We start from the raw sequence: 25915 nt of genomic DNA on the forward strand, positions 1-25915 counted from the left end.
GGTAACCTGTCTGGAGTCTCTAGGCCAGTGATTCCACCAATGATTCATTTCTACTCCAGAATCTTCAGCCTCGTCTATTCTACTGACTGGCTCCTTCCCAACAGTGTACATCAAGTCTCTTCACCTCATCACTTAGTGGCCAGGCATGTGGGCTCTGGAAAGCGAGGGCCTAGCCACCAATACAATATGTGATTTCCACGGTCAGTGACCTTATGGACAGACAGTGCTGTCTAAGGAGGGACTAAGACGCTTTTTTCCTTTGTATTATGAAAAACGTTCAACAGAAAATTAGAGAATATAATGAAGAACCACGTTCAGATCTACCTGATTCTAATATTTTGCCATGTTTGGTTCATTTTTTAAGGAAATAAATATTACAAGTTTTGTTAGAGCCCCCTATACACATTCCCAGAACTCATATATATATATACATATATATAAATATGCATATATATGCCCATTAATGAAATAAGACATTGTACATTGTAAAACTTTTTATAAGTGATCATACTAAATCTTCACTTAACATTATTTTTGAGATTTATCTCTTTGCTACATATAGCTCTAATTCATTCATTTTATTGTTGTAAAGTAATATTCCATTATTGAGTATACCTCAATTAATTCATCAACTGCTTGCTCATGTACGTTTAGGTTTTTTCCAACTTTTCTATTACAATGCTATGATAATCTCAGTTACTTTCTGCTTTGCAGCAATTCCCCCATGAACATCATTTACTTTTATAAGTAAAAAAAAATAAAAATAAATTTCTGTCCCATTCATTTTCTCAAGAAAAGAGGAAAGGAGTGGCGGGGGGTGGGGGGAGCAAACCAGCCAGGAAGGGAGGCTTAGGGCTCTCAAAGGAAAGCCCTAACCTTAGCCCTCAGCCTTACGCATGCATGGGTGCAGTAAGAAGAATTCGAGGCGCACGTTGTTAACAACACCTGAATAATCCCCTGACTAGAGTAAAAGCATCACTGCTTTAATGAAAGAGATGGGATTCAGGTGTTGAACTTCTTCTTTATACTTTTCTAAAGAGCTTAAATTTTTACAAGGAGCATTTATTATTTTGTTAATCAGTAAAAACTAATAAATCTATTTTCGTTTTTAAAACAAAAACTAATCATAATAAACCATACTATTTAGGAAGTGGTGTGGTATCTATTTGGCTTTCTTATATAACTAGAAAAAGAAAAATACAACCAATGAAAGAAAGTAGAATACAAAGAAAGGAAGACACATAACTACAAATTCTTTTATAAAAAGAAAAGATATTTCTTGATTCAGCAGTGCCATACTCACCGTGCTACAACTAAAAACTGGTCAATCTGTCGATCTGTAAGTGGGCTATTTGGGTCCCAAACTTTAACTTCCAATTTTGACTGTTCCCTCTCATCTGATTCTCCTGTCCGAGAACAAAGGAAATGGAATCTTGTTACAAGGCACATACATACACTGTCACATAACGATTGATGACTGTGGTCACCACAGCATTAAAAATGTAAGGTCACTGTTCATGGTTTTGATACACTCTTTCAGACAGCAACGTAGAATACTCTGTAAAGTGAGCACTGGTAATAACACAACCAAACAAACCTTACGATCTCTTCATCTAGTCATTAACACGTATTTCCTGAGTACTTGTATGTGTGAGGCACTAAGCCTCATGCTAACTATATGAAGACAAAAAAGGAAAGTACTCCTGCCACAAGACACTTAAACTATGATAAAACTACACATAAGTAACTATGATACAAATGACAAGAAATGGATGTCATAAGAGACATACAGATATGGCTGTAAGATTCTGAAGATTAGAGAAATCATTTCAGGCTAGCTAGGAAACGATGTCATGAAGGAGGCGGCACTTCTGCTAAGAACTGAACGGTATGAATGCACCGGCAGGGGAGGACAAGTTAGAGTAAGAAATGAGAACACGAACAAAGTCATGGGGCTTTAAAATGTGATAGAGAGAAAAGTAGCTCATTTTGTCAGTAGTACATCAAGGGGAGGGAGGGAAGTTAGCTAAGAGAAGTGGGTTATAAACATATTACTGAAGATTCTGCATAGATTTTCTGAATAGATTTTATTTGGAGGTAATAAGAAGCCCTTGCCTTTTTAGCAGGGGAGTGACAAGACCAGAACCAAACTTCCCATCTCACACTTTGCAATGATATATAATTTGCTCTACAGAGATACCTGATGAAGACAGAGACATGGTACTGACAGTGACAACAGAGAGCAAAGAGAGAAGATTTAGGAATGTCAGTGATAGACTGGATATAGTGGGTACATTTTAAGTCTTGAGAACTACATGGATGGTGTTGACATTAACAAAAAGAAGGAAACAAACAGGAGGCAAGGGCTGAGGAAAAGACTGTGATAACTCAGGATGCTTTGTTTTAGGAATATCTAACAAGGAAATACAACCATCAGGTAAGACTCAGTGTCAAGACAAAGGACAGGGATGGAAAACAGATGTGGGAGTCAATTAGAATTTGGATTTATAGCTATGGATTTCCTATCAGGCTAAGGACTAGTTTTGGCTTTGTTTTGCTTTTGCTCACTGCATCTATAATACCAGGCAGACGGGCCGACCCCGTGGCTTAGCAGTTAAGTGCATGCGCTCCGCTGCTGGCGGCCCGGGTTCGGATCCCGGGCGTGCACCAACGCACCGCTTCTCTGACCATGCTGAGGCCGAGTCCCACATACAGCAACTAGAAGGATGTGCAACTATGACATACAACTATCTACTGGGGCTTTGGGGGAAAAAAATAAATAAATAAAAAATTAAAAAAAAAAAAAAAAAAAAAACCAGGCAGAATGCCTTGCACTGACATACTATGAAGCTCAACATCCCCTGGTGACTGACAAACCCAGAGTATGGGCTTTTAAAAGAGTTCAATCCCTCGGGCCGGCCCAGTGGCGTAGCAGTTAAGTGCGCACGCTCCGCTTTGGCGTCCTGGGTTTGGATCCCGGGCGCGCACCAATGCATCGCTTGTCACACAACGCTGTGGCGGCGTCCCATATAAAGTGGAGGAAGATGGGCACAGATGTTAGCTCAGGGCCAATCTTCGTCGGCAAAAAAAAAAAAAGAGGAAGATCGGCATAGGATGTTAGCTCAGGGCTGATCTTCCTCACACACACAAAAAAGTGTTCAATACTAGAATAGCAGCAGGCGGGTATCAATGGCTCAAATGGAGAAAGGGGAACGGCAGAACCAGCCATTCTACCTGCGGTCTCCTAAGTCAGCCACTGCTGTTAGGTAGGGGGCTTGCTCATTCTGCCCTTTGTTCAAAGGCAGATAACCAGCCACCCTCAACATAAAGAAGCACAAGCAGAGACGAGCGTATACTAGGCCAAATAGACGTAAAGCGTTTGAAAGGATTTCATTTTTCATTGTTTTGTTTACAATTCTCAGCATGCTGAGCCAAGACGTTCAACACTAGGTTCACAGTTAACACTCGAAAAATGTGCAAACTGATTAACTTGAGAAAGGAGAAGGACACAATTACACTTCCCTATATCTTCAAAGAATACATTTTAAGTAAGATAAATAGTAACGGTAAAAAAGCAAACAGTAATGGTAAAAATAAATCAACATTTAAAATCTATATATTTAAATAACATAAGATGAAATGATGATGCTATTCAGTATTAAGACCCTCTGTTATATACTCCAGAATGGAAGGGTAAAACTGATACTTTTCAAATTCTAGTAAAATGGATACACTTCAATCTCAGCCATACATTCTGCAACATACAGCAGAAAGAATTCAGTATAAGAATTCTAAAATAAATTTGCTGCAAACAATAGTAAAACACTTCTGGATACATTTATTCTAACACTTAAAATAGACAATACCATGGGATGAGAACAAAAAGCAACAAAAACAAAAAGAATAAATATAAAAATGTTCTATATCAAACAGCTGCTCTAAACTAAATGAGAATTCTCCATCTTGGATTCACCAGGTAACTACATTTACATCACTGTTTGATCACTTCTTCACAGTGGAAAATCTTTTAAGAAGCTCTTAAATAAACTTATTTAGAATCTGCACAACTAAATTCTCAGCTAAGTTAGCAGTAATCTTTGGAATGGTCTTGGTAACTGTGGTAGTACTAGGGACTAGACCAAGATTAATTCCATGCTCTGGTCATGTTCATTCCAGTCATTGCAATAATCTCACTTACCTCCTCCATTTATGATAACCTGGACAATTCCAATCTGCTCAAGTCCCACATCATCAAATAACCCAGCCCATGAAGATCTGGCCAATGTCTGATTTCCTATAAAATGTATTTACCAACTAACTGCATGATTGTATATAGCATCCTATTTTTGCTTCAAAAGTTCTTCTTCATAATTTTGAAGACATGTAGATTCAGCAATGATTTCAAATGTGTTAGCCTTAACCCTCCAGCTATACTTTAAAATATCTAGAAAATACGACAAAGTACTTCTTCAGTATATCCCCTAAGAGTACATGTTGTTCAGAGACTCTGAAGAACTAATGCTGTATGAAGCTGTCATCCTATAGGCCCTTTCCTAGACAATTGGAAATATTCTTTCTTCTAAATACAATTAATTTTCTTTGCACCAACCATCAGAGTACTGTATTTTTTATGTTACAGTTAATTCAGAAACACACAAAGATGCCATTTATCACCATTTTTTGTTTAATACTGTTCTGGCTACTGTATTAAGTTATGAATCAAAGAAATAAGAAGTTACTAGAAAGGCACAACAAAAGACAAATATAAAAAACTCATGGTATTCCAAACAAGGAAAATACAATGTAAAAAACTTACATTCATTGTGGCAACAAAAATATAAAACACTTAAGAAATAAAATTAGAAGTATGTTTATAAAAAGAAATGATAAAATTTTAAGATAAGATGACGAGTATAAATAAAGAGTAAAGAACATTTAAAATCTTAAGGGTATAATTTTTGTACAAGTAACTTTGGTTAAATTTAACAAATTTTAATCTTGGAAGCCACTAAATGATTCAAATATTAATCTCTACAAACCAAATAATATTATTACGAAAATAATAATAAGAGAAAGGATTAACTAAACTGGATAGGATTATAATATACAGCAACAGTAATCAAACAATGTTATACTGGCACAAAAATAAACAATCAAAAGTGCAAAAATAGACTAGATCATATAATAACTTACATTTGAAAATTTAAGAATTATTATAATTATGTAAATATTAGCTAACATTTAGTGCTTACTATGGCCCAAGAACCCTTTACAGCAGAGTTTTGCAACTTCAGCACTATTGACACTTTGGGCTGAATAACTCTTTGCTGTGGAGGGGGCTGTCCTGTGCATTAGAGGATATTCAGCAGCATCCCTCGTCTCTAATCAATAGATGCCAGTAGCATCTCTCCCTCCCCACCCCCCACCAACCACTCCCTCCACCAATTATGAGATGCGAAATTGTCAATAGACAGTGTCTAATGTCTCCTGTGGAACAAAACTGCCCCAGGCTGTTGACTGCACTGTAGATGCAGTCAACACCTACTTACACTTTAATTGTTACAGGCTGGTGTTTTTAAGTTTGTTAACATCCACCACATTGTTGAAAAGCATATTCTGCAAATTTACACACTAAAAATAATAGGGTTTATGGAAAATTAGGTCAAAACTTCGAAAACCTATAGAACTTGATTATGCAGAGCACCCCCAAAAAAGTAATAATCACAATAAAAAGACCAGCACAGTTAAATCTCCACTGACATATGCACCAAGCACAAAGGTCAGTTGATCTTTAACTCCTTAAACCCCGGACTCATGCTTCCTCCACTGAGATATAGGTCATTGTGTACAGTTTCAACAAAAATAAAAATAAAACCCAGGGTGCAGGTTTTTTTAAACACTGGGGGGAGTACCTTCATAGCCCCTTCAATCTGTAACTCTAAACTTCCCCATATAGTTTTAACATAGTGGAAAGTGCCACAGATTTTGAAGCCACTATCTGCAACAAGAGGAAGGCACTTCTGTAGAATTTCTAGCTTTTTTCTCTGTAACTCTTTATCTGTGAGAATACTTGCTTCCCTGATTGCTGGGAAAAGTCTCATATGAATTGACCCAACTTCACACTATACTGACATTTTCCTATTTACCAAATGCATATGAGCTAATTCAAGTTTAAAAAGCAAGTATTGTGGCAGAAGAGACTACACTAATTTAATTCTTTAACTCTCAAAGATAGAGACCTCCTGAAATTTCCAAACACTGACAAGAGTTATTGAATTAGCAGCAGTACACAGCGGCAGCCAGGGGAGAAGCAACTATAATAGCTAACGAGTGTCGGCACCGTGCTAACAAATGCTTTATAAGAATTACTTCATTTGATCATCACAACACTATGATATATGTACACACATTATTATTATTCCCTTTTTAAAGAGGAAGAAATGGGAACTTAGAGGGGTTAAACAGTTTTCCCAAGGTTACTCAGCTAAAACATAGTACTGCCAGGTTTTACTCAAACCTGTGAATCCAGAGTCATTTTAGTTTAATAATTTAATCTTACTTGTAATACGTTTTAACAGTTACAAATTTTAATTTAGTATGTAAATCAATTTCTTCCTTAAAATTTCAGTATCATAAGACAGTGACTTATTAGTTCAAAACTCCCCACATTATATCTTTTAATATGGAAAATTCTCAAGGTGGTTTATTCAAACTCAATAAAAGATTTAAAATCTCGAAGAAACCTTTACCTTCCTTTGCAAACTACATACTCATCTTTCTAGATCTCAAGAGTTTGTTAGATGGCGGGTAGCCATAAATGAATTAAAAAATTCTCAAGTCACAAAAAGATTTATTCACTAGCAAGACAAATGCCACAATGATGTCTTAGAATCCATCAAGACACGTTCACAAAGAAAGCAAGCCTCTAATATATTCTGGCATGGTGCTGATGCTGCCACTACTCAGGATATTAACTCAAATTCTACATCCCATGCCAATGCAAACTGGAATCTGGCCAACTGGTCCAAATGTACCCACCCAAGAGTATCAAAAGGGTTAGTCAGCACAGACTGCAGCAAGTCAAGTCCTAAATATCTGTTCTTGAATATGTTTTCTACTATTTAATTTCCCTGCAAACAGGTACTGGCTATGTATGGAAGTTTCTGTGATGGCAATGTCCGTGTTGTTCAAGTGTAGCTGAACTGGTGGTATACCTATTTGCCACCCAATACCCTCTCTCCTGAAAATATATTAGTCATGCATTGCTTAAGGATGGGAATATGTTCTGAGAAATGTGTTGTTAGGCAGTTTCATCGTTGTGCAAACATCATAGAGTGTACTTACACAAACCTAGATGGTATAGCTTACTACACACCTAGGCTATATGGTACTAATCTTATGGGACCATCGTCGTACACGGAGTCCATCATTGACTGAAACATCATTATGCAGCACATGACTATAATTAGAAAAAAGAAGGGGGTTCTTTAAATCTTGCATCTAATTGGTTGCCTGATTACAAGTGAAAAGAAACATTTTGGATATGATAAATGCTTTTGCCTGAAATAAGAGTCCACAGTGACTCCTTAGGATGAAAAATATGGTATTTCTCTTTGTTAAAGTTGAATACTTTCAAATAAAGCTAACAAACTATAAACTTAAAAATGAACTTAACAAGAAACATATAAAATCTATATTAAAAAAAAAAAAACTCCCACGAGACCTAAAAGTAGCCTTCAATAAAGGGAAAGACATCCCTTGTTTATGGTTAAGATGTTTCAAAATCATCAAAATGTCTATTCTCCCTAAGTCAACCTAAAAATTAACTGCAACCCCAATAAAAACAGGAAGGAAGAGTTTTTTTTCTGGTGTTAGTCACGCTGATACTAAAATTCATTTGGAAAAACAAGAGAACTAGCCTCACCAGATATTAACACATACTACATAGCATCTATAATTAAAACAGTGAGGTACTAGAGCATGAAGAGACAAACAGACCAGTGGAACAGAACAGAACCCTGCTTCTACAGACCCACATACTACCCAATATTATAAAACAATCACCTCCTAAAGTATTATATAATATTAATATAATTTCAATCAGAATCCTAATGAAATCTGGAAGAGAAGAAATTGACAAATTGATGATAAACTTCAACAGTAAGAAAAAAAAATCTATGAGATGAGACCCCTCCAACCAAGAAATTTTTTTTTTTTGTGAGGAAGATCAGCCCTGAGCTAACATCCGTGCTAATCCTCCTCTTTTTTTTGCTGAGGAAGACCAGCTCTGAGCTAACATCTATTGCCAATCCTCCTCCTTTTTTTTTTTCCCCCAAAGCCCCAGTAGATAGTTGTACGTCATAGTTGCACATCCTTCTAGTTGCTGTATGTGGGACGCGGCCTCAGCATGGCTGGAGAAGCGGTGTGTCAGTGCGTGCCCGGGATCCGAACCTGGGCCACAAATAGTGGAGCGCGCGCACTTAACCGCTAAGCCATGGGGCTGGCCCCCAAGAAATTTTAAAAAACACCAAGGGAAAACTTGCCTACCATAAAATATATAATAAGAAACAGATAAAATAAACCTGGATCTATCACACAGTGGAAGACTGCGCAGATTATAATTTCATGGATCTCTATATAATATTTACGTAACAAACAGTTTGGGAGAACATGTTAAATTAATAACATTGGTTAGTGATGGGTAAGAAGGGATGACCTGAGGGACTATTACCTTTTGTTTCCAGTATAACTGCATTATCTACCACAATTCTTTTTATTTGCAATAAAATCATCTTAAGATTTAAAAAATGGGAAGAAGCAAAGAGAACACAGTGGAGCCCTTTTGTTATGCTATGTCACAAAGGGACTTCATCATAAGCACTTCTAACTGTGCGAAGTTTATCTGGGGATTTTGACTGCGTAGTGAAGAGACAGAATTCTAACAGGTGTGGAATACTCAACAGCAGCCTTCAACTTGTAATTCTCTGAATCCTGAGGTTCACTAAGGTACTTCAAGAGACTCAGTGGGGCCTTCACCTCTACCTCACCCACAACAATTTGACTTTTCTTATTTTATTCAAGGTCATGTTGTGTAATATTTCATTTAAAGAAAGGGTTCTATTGCCTGAATAAAGTTTGTAAACCACTCACCCAGAGGACAACCAGGAGAAACACTATGTTAAAGGCAATTACTTGTTAATGAACTATAAGATCTATCATATTAATGAGTATTTTGTCATATTTTTCTATATACAAAGAATGCCTTTGTCAGATAACTGGCATAACTCCCCAAATGTCAGAAGCTGTTAAGAATCATTCCTTTTACCTAGAAGAATCTCAAGTCCATTTTGAGAAGGACTGTAGAATAAATTATTGCATTTTATGTGTTATTTTGTTTCCTAAAATAATTTTTTAAAATTCTAAGCTAGGTAAATATGTTTTCCAAATTACATCATTCTAACTAGAACTAGGCTTTTGTTTTTCAGGGGCATACACTATATTTCAATAGTTTTTCATATAAATGGGAACTCATGAGATTCCATGATCTGATTTTTCTGCCCGCTGTTACTTGAAAGACCCCAACTTCATTACTTGGTTAAGCATTTACCTTTCCATGAGCAATACATAAAAATTTCTAGGCTTTCTATACTCCTAGGCTTATGCTCAGGCTCAAAGGAGAACTACACAATCAATAGCTCAGGCAGTACAAAATTTTAGAAGTCAAATAATACAAACAGCATAAAAGATTACATGAACGACAGGTCTGTACAGTTCGAAGAAGGGAGAGATCAGAGTTCAGGGAGGAGTTAACAAAAGGATGCTGGGTACCTGTGCACACATGAGCACTAGGGATGCTCCTGGCATTTGGCCTGGGCACAGATGGACTTGAACTAGCTTACTGGGAGCATACACATTTGTCACAGAACTGTATACTAAAAGGGTGAAATGTACTACATATAAATTATACCTTAATTAAAACAAGGAAAAAACTCACCTGTAAATGACTACCTGGAAGACAATTTGGCATTCTGTATAAAATTTCAAACACACATGCCCTTATGACTTAGCAATTCCACTTTTAGGAACATATTTCCCAGTTATATTCAGAGAACAAAATTATTCATTATACTCATTGCAGCACTATTTGTAAAATTTAAAAATTAAGTGTTTTTTTAAAATAAAATAATAAATATTTAGGGAACACTTAGCTATAGTGATATAACTCTAACATCAAACATTAAGGACTATAAACATCCAAAATTATTTCTGGAAAACAAGTTGATTTACACAGATCAGAATACCAATAAATACAATCTCTCAGCCTATAATAAACTGATTCACTACTCACAATATATTAAAAAAAAACCTTCCAAATACAGTTGAGTATAGACACAGCATTCTGTTTTCCAAGCTTAATCATTACTGACTGATCTTTCCTGGTACCTTAAGTTCATGAAAATGCAGAAGTCTGGCATTATTCATAGTCACCCCACCCACCCACCACTGACACTAATGTGTACTATGGTTCACACACTCAACCCTGAGTATCTGTTGATTTAACTTTTCTGGATACATTTTCTCGAAGTAAGGCAATGTAAAGAAAGAGAACCTATGAAAGAACTTATTCATATGTTTTAATAATCAGAGGGCAGAAACGAAAGTAGAGGCCTTTCTGTGATTAATGCAAATTATAAATTTAGGCCCTAAAGGAAAAGACTAATAAATTCCAAACCTCTGTATGACAAAAAATAAATAAAATATACTTAAATTTAAAATCATTATTAGGGGCCAGCCCAGCGGCATAGTGGTTAAGCTTGCGTGCTCCACTTTGGTGGCCTGGGGTTTGTGGGTTTGGATTCCAGGCATGGACCTACACATGGCTCATCAAGCTATGCTGTGGTGGTGTCCCATATACAAAATGGAGGAAGACTGGCACAGATGTTAGCTCAGCGACAATCTTCCTCAAGCAAAAAGAGGAAGATTGGCAACAGATGTTAGCTCAGGGCCAATCTTCCTTGCCAAAAAAGAAAAAGAAAAAAATCATTATTAAAATTTTTAAAAATCAAATAATAAAGTGGGGGGGATATCTGCAATATTTGTAGACAAAGGGCAAACACTCCACTATTTGTTTACTTTTAATGCTCAAAGAACTCTTGCCAAAACATAAAAAGATAAATAACCAAGCAGAAAATGCACAAGAAATTTACAAAAGAGCTAAAGATAACTAAGGCAAGAATAATCTCAACTTAAAAAAAAAAAGACAATGAGATAGCAAAATGTAAAAAAAAAAAAGGAGGGGAGGGGAAAAAAATCCCTAATAATCAGTGTTGGTGAAGGCATCTGGGTCTTTCATACATAAATTAATAGAGCCTTTTTGAAAGGCAAAGGAGCATTTTCAATATCTAAAATATATGCACCATTTCACTGCCAAGCCAAGAAGTTATGCTCAAAAAATACTTACACAGCATAAATATACGTATAGATTTTCTAGCAGCATCATTTGTAATATCAAAAAATGTAACCCCCCAGAAGTCTATCAACAGGAGACTGAAAAAGGAAATTATGGTATATCCATGCAAACGTAAGAATTGTAAAGTCACTAAACAGACTGAAAATCATTCTACTCATAGGGAAAGATGCTCAAGATACACTGAAACTGAAAGATCCACTTAACCGAAAGAAGCAGCTGAAGAATAACACGTGCAACTTGTCACTGCACAGGGACCATTCCTGGATGGATTATAAACCAAAGTGCCAACAAAACAGACACACCCTAAACGATCACAGCAATTAAATATGGGTTTGGAATGAAGGAAAGGGGATAGCATTCATTTCCCACATTATACATTTCCTTATTTTGAGTTTTATTTTATTATTATTATTTTTTGTTTAGTGGAGGAAGATTTGCCCTGAGCTAACACCTGTTGCCAATCTTCCTTTTTTTTTTTGCTTGAGGAAGATTAGCCCTGAGCTAGCATCTGTACCAATCTTCCTCTATTTGGTATGTGGGTCACCACCTCAGCATGGCTGAGAAGTGGTGTACATCCTCACCCAGGATCCGAACCCGCAAACCCGGGCCACCAAAGCAGAGCATGCCGAACTTTAACCACTATGCCACGGGGCCAGCCCCGAGTTTTATTTTCTAATGGTAAGAATGTTCTACTTTTGAAATCAGAAAATAAAGGTTTTGAGTGTAGAGTTAGGAGAAAGAAAAACCACATCTCACTAGGAAGATGTTTTTAAAATGAAAAGCTCTGAATCTCTCTGGTACATAAACTACTCAGATCAGCCAAAATCCCCACCAAAATGTAACTGTTCAGTAGATTCCGTGGCCACCTCAGATAGATGACTTAAGGGCATTCAGGATCTGTAAGCATCAGCATGTCACATTAAAATACAAGTTCAACAACTCTAACGTTCTTAAAGTTGTATTTAAAAGAAAAACACAGCCAGAAAACTCATAAAAACGTGAAACCAAAAATGAGTAATTTATCAAATACATTATTTTCCATTGTTATTTGCTGTATTTCTAAAATTGGAAGAACTCATAACTTTTAAACTTTAGCCTATAAGTTGTTTCTCTCATATGAGGAAAAAAATATTTGAGTTTTAAGATATATTTGTTTTCATAGGACTTGAGACCCAAAGAAAAACATACCTTCTAAAAGCATTTCTGGAATGTCTGCCTGATATCTAGGTCCCACTCTGATTTCACCTTTGTCAGCTAATAGTGTTTTCACCGAGGGGTCATAGACCAATGAGTAGAAAAAGGTATCCTGTAAAAAAATGACAGAAAATATCTAGGTACACTTAATTCCTTCTACTTTTCATAAAGCAATAAATCCAATGTCACAATAATGAAACCATAAAACTTTAGAGTGTATAAAATGTCGTTTTGGTGAATAAATTCATAAATCTTTAAGGAGAACAGGATGTTATTATCATCATGTAAAAAACAATATAAAATTAAATCAATCCAAAACAAATAGCTTAGAATAAAGGTATATTATAAAGTTTTGTTATGATTTGTTTTAGTCTAAAAGAAAACCATTTAACTGCTCTAAAACAGGGTTTTGAAAAGCTAGCAAAGTTAAGCCATAAGTCAAAGGTAAGACACCTGAAATCAAGTGATCATTTAAACTTCTATAGCCCACACCAAAGTAAGGAGGCCTTCAGAGACACCAGGCACTCTTACTTCTGGAGTGTCCATCCCACATTTTTTTTTTCTTTTTTTTCTGGTGAGGAAGATCAGCCCTGAGCCAACATCCCTTGCCAATCCTCCTCTTTTTGCTGAGGAAGATTAGCCCTGAGCTAACATCCATGCCCATCTTCTTATATTTCATGTACGGGATGCTGCCACAGCATGGCCTGACAAGCAGTGCGTAGGTCCATGCCTGGGACTCAAACCTGCGAACCCCAGGCTGCTGAAGCAGAGCGCATGAACCCAACCACTATGCCACCAGGCCAGCCCCTATCCCACATTTTATCAAACTATAAAAATGCACACACATCTCACATTAAATAAACTATAAAAGAGCTGAGCTTATACACAGTTTACTAATTAAAATGTCACACTGTATACATTTAAACATCTATTATAATTCTGCAGTTCTTCTTTAAATTCTGAAGCATTCATACGTATATATAGGTAGGTATATAAACGTAACTATACATCCACCAGCAGCAGCACACCCACCTAACTTTCCATGGTCCCTTAAAACACAAAAAGGTGCTAGTTACTGAGCCTATGGATAAAATGACCTGGCCACCAGGCCTTTGCTGAATTCTGCATAACCACTGGAGGTCATCTGAACCCATAAAGTCTTGTCCCTGCTTCCCACTATGATTCTGAAGATCATCGACTGCATAACTCTCTGTATTACATCCTGGAAGGGCCTAATCCTACCACAGACACTTTACTACGACCCAGCTAAGCAAGCTGCAAATAAGAGATAATCTGTCAGATTGTAAAGCTTTCTCCTTTCAGGGTCTTACAGACTGTGATAAAGGGAAAGGAGAAAACCAGACATCCAATGAGAAATTCTGTGCTGTTTTAATCATGGGTCACTGTCAGGAGAAAGGATTAAACAGTAAAATGGTTAAAAAGTCACACCAACATATGCAACAATTTATGTATTTTAAAAAATGCTACTTAAGGAAAAGAAGAAATCTGCAGAATATAAAAACCAACTTGCTTAATAAGCTAATGGGGGGGTAATCAGTACGTAATCAGAGTTGTTTGTTTGTTTATAAGTCAGGAACAACAAAGAATGTTACTAGATAACTAAAGCTATTGCCACCGGCTCACCATCAGCTGTAAAAGTAGAGATACTTCAGGTCACTTTTATTCTGTAAAATATGTTAGCATAGTACTCCATGAAAACAAGATTTTGACATACTTTACAGTAAAATGAAATGAAATTATTATTTAGGGCCACATAAGCTGCTTAGACTTTTTAGATTTATATGTACTGATTTGGGAAAATATTCAAAATGTGTTTAGTGAAAACAGGAAAAAAGGAAAAAAGAATTCTAAGAGTTGTTTAGATAATCAGCCAATTTCAAGAACAGTGTAAAAAATGATTAGAAAGTTGCCCTTTGAGTTACCATCTTCAAATATGCCAATCTCAATATATTTTTTTTTGATGAGGAAGATGGGCCCTGAGGTAACATCCGTTGCCAATCTTCCTCTTTTTGCCGAGGAAGATTAGCCCTGAGCTAACATCTGTGCCCATCTTTCTCCATTTTGTATACAGGACGCCGCCACAGCATAGCCTGATGAGCGAGCAGTGCAGAGGTCCGCCCCCCGGGATCAGAACCTGTGAACCCCGGGCCGCTGCAGCAGAGCGCACAAACTCAACCACTATGCCACAGGGCCAGCCCCTCAATATTTTAATAAGACTAAAAAACAGATTTTCTCAAGGATGGTCTTCTAATAGAGAAAGTAGCAAATCTAAGTCACAAAAAAAGTGTTTTTCAAATTAAATAATATAATGTAAGCAGTTTTACTTTTCCTAAACTGCTTCCTCTGCCAAAAAAAAAAAGTGTTTCCTTAAATACACTGCCAGAGGTCAGTTCCTATCCCAAAGACTGATAGAGCACTAAGTAGCTAAAAATCAAGTGGATAGGAAAAAAATCCTAAAGACCTTTGCAAATTTTCATTTACTATAGTCCTTAGCGTATACAAATTGCTAACAACAAATTAGAAGGCAAAAAATAACACTTTTTAAAAAAAATTCCCCTCTCTTAAGAGCCAAATACACCAATAAGATACACTGAAATACACTGAGTGTTTCCTCTTGTGATTTCTGCTTCTGTGAACTAATGCTAATTTCTGAGCATTATCATTACCCCTATTATTATCCATCATTCTGTTGGACAGACTGACAACAAACCCTACTACCTTCTTTTCTAAATTTCACAAACGTAAGTTATAAAAGATTATTAACCTTTTTTCAGCCTTAAACACTTATTTCTTTATTAGACTTTCTAATGTATAGCAGTTCCGCATGTTTGTACTATCTTTTCAATTATGTTTTCTTTATTTGAGATACGAGGACACTTGTGAGTATGATCAGAAATTTTTTTTAAAAGGAAGAATGTCCCTTTAATTCTTTAAAAAATATATGCATACATGAAATAAAAGTTTTGGGGAGGAAAAAAACACCATGAAACTACAAAGGTTAAATACCGAAACATCATCAACAGTAAAACATTTTTCCCATAACACAAATGCTAAGTCACATAAAACTGTGCATAACGTGGAATATGCTGTTTACAAGAATTTCCTCCCTTCAATGAAGCACATGCTCTAATTCAACTTGTTAAAAAATGTTAAAAATGTTTCTTGTTGAAGTTTACAGAAAGAAATATTTTTAGTTGACAAAGTTTATTAGGATGCCAGGAAAGAAAGGAGACCACCAACGGTAAAATCTCATCCGTAAAAGAGAGTAAAAGAAAAGCCATTTATTTAAAAAACAACAAAAACAAAAAAAGAGGAGGAGGACCAAGTACACTAAAGTCACTTAGTTCATAAAACAAAAAATATTTCTTCTACTACCCACTAAATCACATGCTACACTTTATAAAGCTTTTCATTACCAACTGAAAAAAGAGAGACAGACAGACAGACACAGGAGTTTTTGCCAACTCTTATTTCAGTTAACCAGAAAAATAAAGTTACCCAAATGCATTCTAGTCATTATATTTTTACTATAATACTGCTATCATGGTGCAATAATTTGGTACAGGAAGAAATAAATTCAAAGGTATGGGCTTCATGTGAAATAAAAGGGAAAAAGCACAAAACAAGTATAATTGTGAATTACCTCTTTATCAAGATATGACAATACTGACTCTGTCTCATTCAGAAGGGCAACACTGCACTTTCCCCTGTTGAAAGAAGGAAAAAGAAAATAAACGTAAGAAAAGCCACCTCATCTTCACAGTTACACAAAGTTAGGAATATTCAAAATGTAAAGTTGGTATTATGAAACTAGATAGCAGTTAGGAATGTATATATATAAGTATATATTTAGATTCACTTTACAATCCAGGTGTTGCAAAACCTAAAAAATAAGCTGTCTTTGCAGACATTTATTGAAAGGCTAATCTGTGGAAGAAACTGTGTTAGGCAGTAAATCCTTATAAAACACTTTATAGGTTACTTCCTAATTATTCAAGGAAAAAAACCTTCAGATTAAGAGCCAGTTGCTGAATATAGAGAGTTAATATGAGGTAATTTTATACAATAGATCTTCAGACAATGACATCACCATGCAAACCGGTGCCTAAAATAATCTTCAGATTTTTTTAAGTAACCACTGCATATGAGAACCTAAAATTAATTCACATTCATATCAGGATTAACTAATTTACCTTTATTGAAATTCCTCTAAAGACTAGTTAAAATTTAAACACAAGGAACTTCTATAGCGCAAGGGGCAAAATAAAGATCTACAGATTCACAGACCTGGAAGTCTGATGGCATTTACCTTTGATCATAACCCTGAGTGTGAGTTTGGAAATGAATATCTATTGAAAAAAAAAGGCTTGTCTAGACTTGAGAAAAATTAAGGTTATCCAGCTAGAGACATTTATTACAAGCACTTTTTAAAAAAATTATCCTACCCAACTTGAAAAACTCAGTATAGCTACAAATTTAACAGGAGAATTCTGATAGACTATTCAAGTTATAGATATTGGTCAGGGCTCACAAAATATTTTTTTAATGCCATAATGTCATTTGATTTTCTAAACAAAAATCACTACTTGCTCCCCAGAAAATAAGAAGGGAAAACAAATACATCACATTTATATTAAATAGGAAGCTAGAAGAGCTTACTGTTGGATTTTCAGAGTGAAATACAATTCAAAGGGAAAAATTAACAAAAGCAAAATAAAACAGCAAAAGTAAATGCTAAATCAAAAATAACAGTTTTCTAAACATTTTGCAACTGTATATTCTTTAAATTAAAAAAAAATTCCTGTCATAAAAACATCTTTTTCTGATTATTATCTTAGGTTAATATCACCTCAAAAGATTTCTCTGAGAGCATGTGGTATTTCCATATTATCCTGTCAAATCTCTAATTTGGTTACCGAAAGTTATAAAGGTTTCCTGTTTTTCTAATATATTTTATTCATGCATATTACTGAAGGAGAAAAATTAACCTTATTACTTCAGTGCACATAACAACATCCAAGGTCAACAATTGCCAGACGTGCTCTTACAAAAGAGAGAATAATGAGCAGGGAAATTGCTCTATTGCTGTTGGCTCATCTACAGCTGCCATAAAAGAACCTCTGTGACGTGTGAATACGTGCTCACACATGCAGCATGCTTAAGTAATAAATGAGGTTTCCAAAAATAGTTTTCATCTACTTTTTTTTTTGCCTCAGTAACAGCTGACAAAGCAGTATTTCTAACATTTAATACTTAATCACCTAGAAGAACTAAAATCTTTTTTTTTAAAGTTCTCTACTGTCAGGGTTTCTTTTTTTAAATGAGGAAAAGCAAAAGCTGCTGAATATTATTCTAATAGATACCACTTCCTTTTCAAAAAAATTTATTTTATTGAGGTCATATTGGTTTATAACATTGTGTAATTTTAGGTGTACGTTATTATACATCAGTTTCCGTATAGACTGCATCTTGCTCACCCCCAATAGTCTACTTTTTATCCATCACCACACATACGTGCCCCTTTACCCCTTTTGTCCTCCCCCCCACATCCTTCCCCTCTAATAGATACCACTTTCTTTATAGTCACTTGAATTTTAAGGGGTAACACTAAAAATTCATACAAACAATATAGCATAAAGTCTGCTCCACACTGTCTGAAATGACACAAGAATTTAAACTGAATCGTCAAACCATTATTTTCATAACTATATCAGGAAACAAGGAAACATTAGATATACTGTTTTAGAGGCACAACATGATTACAAAATCAATCGAAGGATACCCCAACCAATCTAAAATATAAATTTTGGGGGACTGTAGCTTTTATTTAAAGAAAAAAGAATAACAGGTGATTTTAGTTTTCAATTTTCCTTTTAATAAATTTTCCTTTAATAAAAAAGCTATACTGTACTTTTTCCCAAATTAAAAATGAAAATCTAACACTTAAATTTTCATGTACATATATTAACAGCTAAGAGGTTGAATCAGAATTATTTTATGAAGTAAATATGAATATGTAATTAACACATGTACTACCACGCCAAGAGCTGTTGATAAAAGTAGTTTAGAAAGAGATTTCAAGTGTTTGCTTCCTTTATTCCAAACAAATCTTGGCTCATAAATAAAAACATGATAAATTTTAAGCAAACTGCAAACTAAAGGAACTATTATCAAATTCTGAATATAGATAACCCAATGGATTTATCCTGAACCTCAAGCAATGAACCTAACTGTGTCTCTTCCACAACACTTTAATCCTTAAGGAATAATGATACCTATACATAACAATATAAAACATACCGAGGACCATAACACAAAGAAAGATTACTTCAGGCCCATATACTCATTCATACTGCTTTTCTTCAGGGAACCACAGAAGAGCATGGAATTTCTACAGAAATAACATATTTTCCCACAGATCATTCAAGGAGTTTTTAAAAATATACTGTTTCAGAGCCTATGCTGAGTGATAGGACAGATAGAAAAATGAATAAATAATTACGACATATCACGGTCCCACATAATGGCAGGTGCTGATCAGCCTGGAATCTGCTATTTGCTTAACAAGATGTCCAGTATAATCCCACAGAGCCAAAAAACATATGTGAAAATGTGCATACAAGTTGTATATTTCTTATATCTGAAAATGTTTGTATAAATGAACGAAAAGGAAGTTTAAATTAGCATCTATTTCCCCACTGTCTGAAGACTTTTCTTCAGTTTGATACAACTGAAGCTTGTAGAATGGTTTAGGACTACTACCCCTGCCTAGAAAAATGCAAATTTCTTACTGCCACATCAGACTCATTTGAATCCAAGTATCTTGGGGAGGGATCAAGGAATCTACATGGTTAACAAGCACCACCAGGTGATCCTTAGGTACACTGCACTTGGAAAACCACTACTACAGATGCAGAGTCTGACTTTAAACTTCCCTTGTTCAATAAATGCCACTATTTCTTTATTAAAGAACCATTTTTCTCATTGGTCTTATGAGTCTTACATTTGTCACAAACACTGAATTCTGAACATTGCTTCATATAAAAAACCATGCTAGTTTCTGTGATTGGAAATCTAGCCAATAGACAGTTTTATATAGCATTTAACTCATTGAATACAATAAACAAATTAAAAAAATAATGAAGTTCAAAGATCCAAAATGCTTTCAGAAGATTACATTTCTCAACAGCAACACTATAAGATAGGACAAAAGGAAAGATTGAAAATTCTGAGAGAAATGATCTCCAAATGAGAATTATATGTCTAAACAAATCATCAACCAAGTGTGAAAAGCATTTTCAGATAAGCAAGGACTAAAAATTTTTTACATTTTAGAAGACTAACAGAAAGGAAAAAGCAAAACAATTATTAACTCCAAGGAAAACAAAAGGTTATACAAGAAAGAATTATGCGAAGAATATTTAAATGTTCATAAAATACAAAAACTGATTACTAAGTTAAACAAAAGTTGTGATGTATTGGAAACACAAAGGAAAGGGAATGAAGAAGAAAAAGTAAAGAGAGATTTCTAAAATCAAAAATTAATAATAGCAGTAAGAGTGGAATAAATTCAGAAACCACTGTCAGAGAAGTTGAAAATGATTGCAGAGTGGGAACTGGGCATATGACTACTGCGTTGGATATTATTAGACAGCTATATACATATATTTGACTTTAAAAAATAATAAAATTTAAGTGTAAAGGGGGGGATCCTAATTAGATAAAGTATATAAATTTGTATGAATACTATATATACCAAGGGAATAAGGATTATTTACAATGCTCTACCCTAGGTTTTCTCAACCATGCCATTACTGACATTTTGGACCAGATAACTCTCTGTTGTGAGGGCTGTCCTGTGCACTTAGGATGTTTAGCAGCATCCCTGTCCTGTACCCACTGGATGACAGTAGTACTCCCACACCTAGCTATAAACAACCAAAGCTGTCCAGACAGCCTAACGTCGCCCAGGAGACGAAACTGCCCCTGGTTAAGAACCACTACTCTACATTATAGAGTTCATGAACCACGGTTTTCTTAAACATATCTTAGTAACAAACATTTAAGGATTGACTATATAAGTGAAAGAATATGATTTTATAGATCTTTAGGTTATAAAAAGGAAAAGGAGGACAAAGAGGAGAAAGAAATCTGGAAACTTTTACACATTTCTATTCAAAGATGTATTTTCTGTTGTTAACATTGCTTTAAACAGATGTTAAGAAACAAAAATTAAAGGAGGCCAAAAAAAAAAAAAAAAACCTGGAACACCTGTTTGAGTAGATAAGGCAGAGGAATGAAAAGCCAAGAAGTTTGGGCTTAAAGTGATAGATCTATGGATTTTTGTGAAGAAAAATGACAAGTAGTGTTTTGGAAAGCTCATTCTGTTTGTGGCATGTTGAAAAGCGCCAAGGCAATAAGACTTTAATCCATGATTCTGGAGATTTGATAAAAAAATGAAAGAAACTGTCAGAGAGGAATTAAAGGGGAAAAAAAATCCTTCCCTTGGTGCCACTTTTCCCTTTTACAGGCAGGAGAAAGTGGAATGTCCAAAAGAAGGCAGTAGATATTAGGAAGATCCTCTTCTCCAGGACAGGAGGACAAATAAATTGTTTTGATTACCAGGAAGATCTCACAAGCATTTCCACCACCATGTGGAACACCAGTACTCAGGACAATATGAGGATATACTTTCAAGAGCCCAGTGCTCTTCTACCCTGTGATTTTGGTTGGAGAAAGAAACATTTCAACCCATAGGGGATAAATTGATCATTTCAAAGGAAAGATTATATAGTATAAACACAATATTCAAGAAAAAGGGTGCTAAACATGTAGACTTTATTTTTATTTATTTTTTTTGTGTGAGGAAGACCAGCCCTGAGCTAACATCTGCCAATCCCCCTCTTTTTGCTGAGGAAGACTGGCCCTGGACTAACATCCGTGCCCATCTTCCTCTACTTTATACAGGACACCGCCACAGCATGGCTCGACCAGCAGTGCGTCGGTGGGCGCCCGGGATCCGAACCGGCAAACCCCAGGCCGCCGCAGCGGACCGCGTGCACTTAACCGCTTGCGCCACCGGGTCGGCCCCAAAACATGTGGACTTCAAAATGTCAAATTGTGCCATAATTTTTCTCCTCTATTCTTCCTCTAGTTCTTCTCCTACTAGCAATCCTAAGAGCCTACGCACACTGGGTAGTTAACTTTCTTATGTTAAATTCATTTCTTAAGTAGCATTACTTATAGTCATCGATAGTACCCTTTCGGCTAATTCAAATTTTGTTTACAGATACCAAGAAAATTGCAAAAATTCAACCTCTTAAAACAAAAATATTGGCATAATGACATGTGCAGGAAAAAATACTGCCTTTATTAGAATTTTTTTTAAAGATTCCAAATAAGCTTCTTTAACATTAATAGCCAAACTGAAGAGAAACTGATAATTCACAGTGGAGTTCTTTTTTATTACTTATATACTTAAAAGTTAACACTACTACTTGTTTTTCAATAAACATAAGTCTGTAAAAAATTTTTCTCTGAAGATAACAAAAAGTCTCAACAAACTCATCATAAATTAAATTTACAAGTTACAAATCCTTTCAGTTGAACCTCTCTGCTTTGCCCAAAACAGCAGTATGAAGAAATACAAAATACAGAAAGCATAATCATGACATTTTCGACTATTTTACTTGGTATAATTTATCTTGTGAATATCCTCACAATTTCACCTGTGTGAAATGACCTATGCACAAGTTTATTCTTTGCAGTATTACTTTTAACAGCAAAAGACTAAAATTAACCAAATATCCATCAATTAGGACTAAATAAACTAGAAATATAAAACAGCCATAGAAAAGAATGAGGCAGATCTTTATGATCTGATATGGAGCTATGTCTAAGATATTTCATTTAAAAAACACAACAAAACAGCATCGTAATTTACCCCACAATTTACTTACACACACAAACACACACACACCTCATTGCTTCTATACGCATGAAATGTTTCTGAAAGTATACATAAGATTCCAGAAACACCACTAGGGGATTGTACAAGAGAGAGACATTTTATTGTGTACCCCATATTTTGATTTCTGAACCATGTCAGTATATTACATATCCCCTCAAATGTTTAAATTTTTAAAAGGTGGGGGCCTGATCAGTTTTCTGTGATCCTGACAACTAAAAGGACTGCTCCTTCTATCATCCACTGCTTTGGAATCCCAGGTTACTCTAAGCATTCATCCAAACTAGGTACACCATCCCCAACCATAGCAATTAATATCTATTCCCATTGATTTCCATCTACTAACTACAGCTTTGCAGTCTCTGGAACGTTTTTAAAAACAAAATTCTGCTTATAAAGAGGCATTTTTTGTTCATTCATTAGTTTCTGATATGAATGACCACCTAAGGAAAAGTTCTACCTTCCAAAATTAATTGCTCTAGGTAAAACATAAACCAAAAAGGTTTTCAAATTACAGCTTTTGAAAATAAATGGAAATATTTTGTCAATGCTGAAAAACTTAGAGTCATAATGCATTTCCAAAACAGTCTGATAACTCAGTTTCACAAAAAGACACAAAGAGATAAATCTCAATATTGCACTTTATTCAGCAACCTAATTGAAAGAAGTTTAACAGCATTCCAATGGAGGAGAGGGGGTAATACTTGTAGACTCTCAACAGAGTAACAATGAACTAAATGACAGGCAAAGCCCAAGTGTTTATCTCCTCTTTTCTGAGATGCCTTTAAAATCACAGCAAGAGAATCAGAAACAAAAGAACCTAAAATCACTACAAAGGAGGGGTCCATCAGCACATGCAAGATTTCAAAAAATTCTGGAAGACAGAGACAGATAAGAGAGACTTAGCAGGGCAAACCAAAGTCCAGGATGAGCATTTATTTCATTTAACAGGGAAACACTAGAGGCATTTCCGCTAAAATCAGAACAAGGCACAAATGCCCACTATACACATTACAATTAAACATGGCATAGGTGGTTTAGGCTAATACAATCAGGCAAGAGAAAATAAGAGATGAAGCCCAAAATATGCATAAAGAGAGCTGATGCTAGGGAAAATGGCACTGATTTACCTTAGCAGAGCCTTAAAGAATTTCCAGTCTTAAGATTAGGACCTGAAAAAGCCAGCTCCACCTCCTACTGGGAAGCCTACCAGCAAAGTCTGCCCATATAAATGGAACTCTTGGTCAGCCTTGCTATTACCTGGGTTTTAAAAAAAGGACAGACAGCTAAGAATAGTCTAATATTGGAGGAAAGACTACAGCACAAAAGATAAATGCAAAAAATCAAAAATCAAAAACTGAACCTGGAGGAAACAGAGGTGATTTAAACAACAAAACAGAACTTTTAAGATACAAATTAGAATTTTTAGAAAGATTTGTGAGGATACTGCATTCATAAAACAAAAATAGGATGCACCGAAAAAGAACATTCAGAAGACAAAAAAGAGCCTCTGGAATTTTAAAATATGGTTGGCAAAATTAAAATATCACTAGATGGGCTGGAAGATAAAAATCAAAGATTTAGCTCAGAACCAAAAAAAAGAAACAAAAATGGAAAATATGAGAAAAGACAGGAGACAAAGATAATCAATCCAGAAGATCTAACATACAAGCAACAGAAGTAATATAAAGAGAGGAAAAAAACATGAAGGAAATATTAGAAAAAAAATTCCCAGCTATAAAAGAAAACAGGTTTCTTTGGATTAAAACAGTCTACCAAATATCCTCACCATTGAGGCACTACTATGAAAATTCAGGATACAAAGGATAAAAGAATTCTAAGAAGATTTAAGAGAGGGGAAAAAAACAGGTAATATGCAAAGTATGGAGAATCTATGTGATATAAACTACTGTCCAGCAACAATATATGCTTGAGGACAAGGGTGTAATTCCTTCCAAGTTTTGAGAGAAAATCATTTTCAACCCAAAATTTAATACCAAGCCAAACTATGTATCACACATGTAGCATTAAATTATCTATGCATTTCATTCCAGAATAATATAGGAAGTATTACAAAATATGTAAAGAGAGGTTGAGTTGATAAAGTTGACAACCTCTGCTGTAAGGTATTATACATTAAAATATAAAACTAAAGTTAGGTATGTCAATTATTTTTCAATAAAACTGGAAAAAAAAAACCCTAAAATTAAGAATCAGAATCAAAAAACGTAGAAGTCTTCCAACTAGTACGTGAAGAAGGAACAGCATAATTAGAATATCACCATTCTATAACAACTATGAATTAAAGGCTCTCTAGGCAATAATCACCAAATGCTAGTAACATCCAGAAAAAAGATATTATATATACAGTACCACCTACGAAGAAGTTTTTCTCTTGCATTTCCCTCTTCCCCACCCACACACAAAAACTGAACTGCATCCTCTATATCTAATTACCAATTCATAGGAAATACAGGGAAAGAGGAACATGGTAAAGGACATCACAGGGCTACAATCAGCAAAGTCCAGTTGACTTGACACCATTTCCTGAAAAGACCACCCTTTCCCCACTACACTGCAGTGATGCCTTTGGCAAATATCAACTTTTATTATATATGTGGGTCTGTTCTGGCTTCTCTATTCTGTTCCACTGGTTTATTTCTCAACCTACTTACTAACACCACCCTACCTTAATTATTTTAACTATACAAGTGTCTTAATATCTAAAGATATAAGCCTCTAACATTTTTGTTCTTCAAGACTGACTTTGTCAATGGTTTTGAAACTTTTTGGTCTCATGATCCCTCAATAGTCTTTTTTTTTTTTTTTTAAAGATTTTATTTATTTATTTTTCCCCCAAAGCCCCAGTAGATAGTTGTATGTGGTAGTTGCACATCCTTCTAGTTGCTGTATGTGGGACGCGGCCTCAGCATGGCCGGAGAAGCGATGCGTCGGTGCGCGCCCGGGATCCGAACCCGGGCCGCCAGCAGCGGAGCGCGCGCACTTAACTGCTAAGCACAGGGCCGGCCCCCTCAATAGTCTTAAAAACTACTGAAGACCTCAAAGAACTTTTGCCTTTGTGGGTTATATCCATCAATGTTTACCACGTTAGAAATCAAACTTTTTAAAAAACCAAACATCTTCTAATTAAAATGAAAATAGACATTACATATTAGCAAATATTGGTTGTGAATATTTTCAAAAAAAAATTAATGGGAACAGCGGCACTGTTTTACATTTTTGCAAATCTCTTTGATGTCTGG

General features: G+C 35.4%; 1 protein-coding gene across 5 annotated transcripts in view; it reads right to left on the reverse strand.

Moving 5' to 3' along the window:
• MTA3 (metastasis associated 1 family member 3) overlaps positions 1–25915 on the reverse strand; it is a 143316-nt gene that overhangs the window by 60054 nt on the left and 57347 nt on the right. For all 5 annotated transcript variants that reach the window (XM_058551352.1, XM_058551351.1, XM_058551350.1 and 2 more), the window contains exons 5-7: positions 16329–16392; positions 12659–12776; positions 1304–1406 (exon numbers count right to left, since the gene is read on the reverse strand). In XM_058551352.1, the coding sequence (XP_058407335.1) occupies positions 1304–1406; positions 12659–12776; positions 16329–16392 (285 nt within the window). The remainder of the gene's footprint in view (positions 1–1303; positions 1407–12658; positions 12777–16328; positions 16393–25915) is intronic.

This window comes from Diceros bicornis, chromosome 12, assembly GCF_020826845.1.
Source record: "Diceros bicornis minor isolate mBicDic1 chromosome 12, mDicBic1.mat.cur, whole genome shotgun sequence".
Lineage (NCBI taxonomy): Eukaryota > Metazoa > Chordata > Mammalia > Perissodactyla > Rhinocerotidae > Diceros > Diceros bicornis.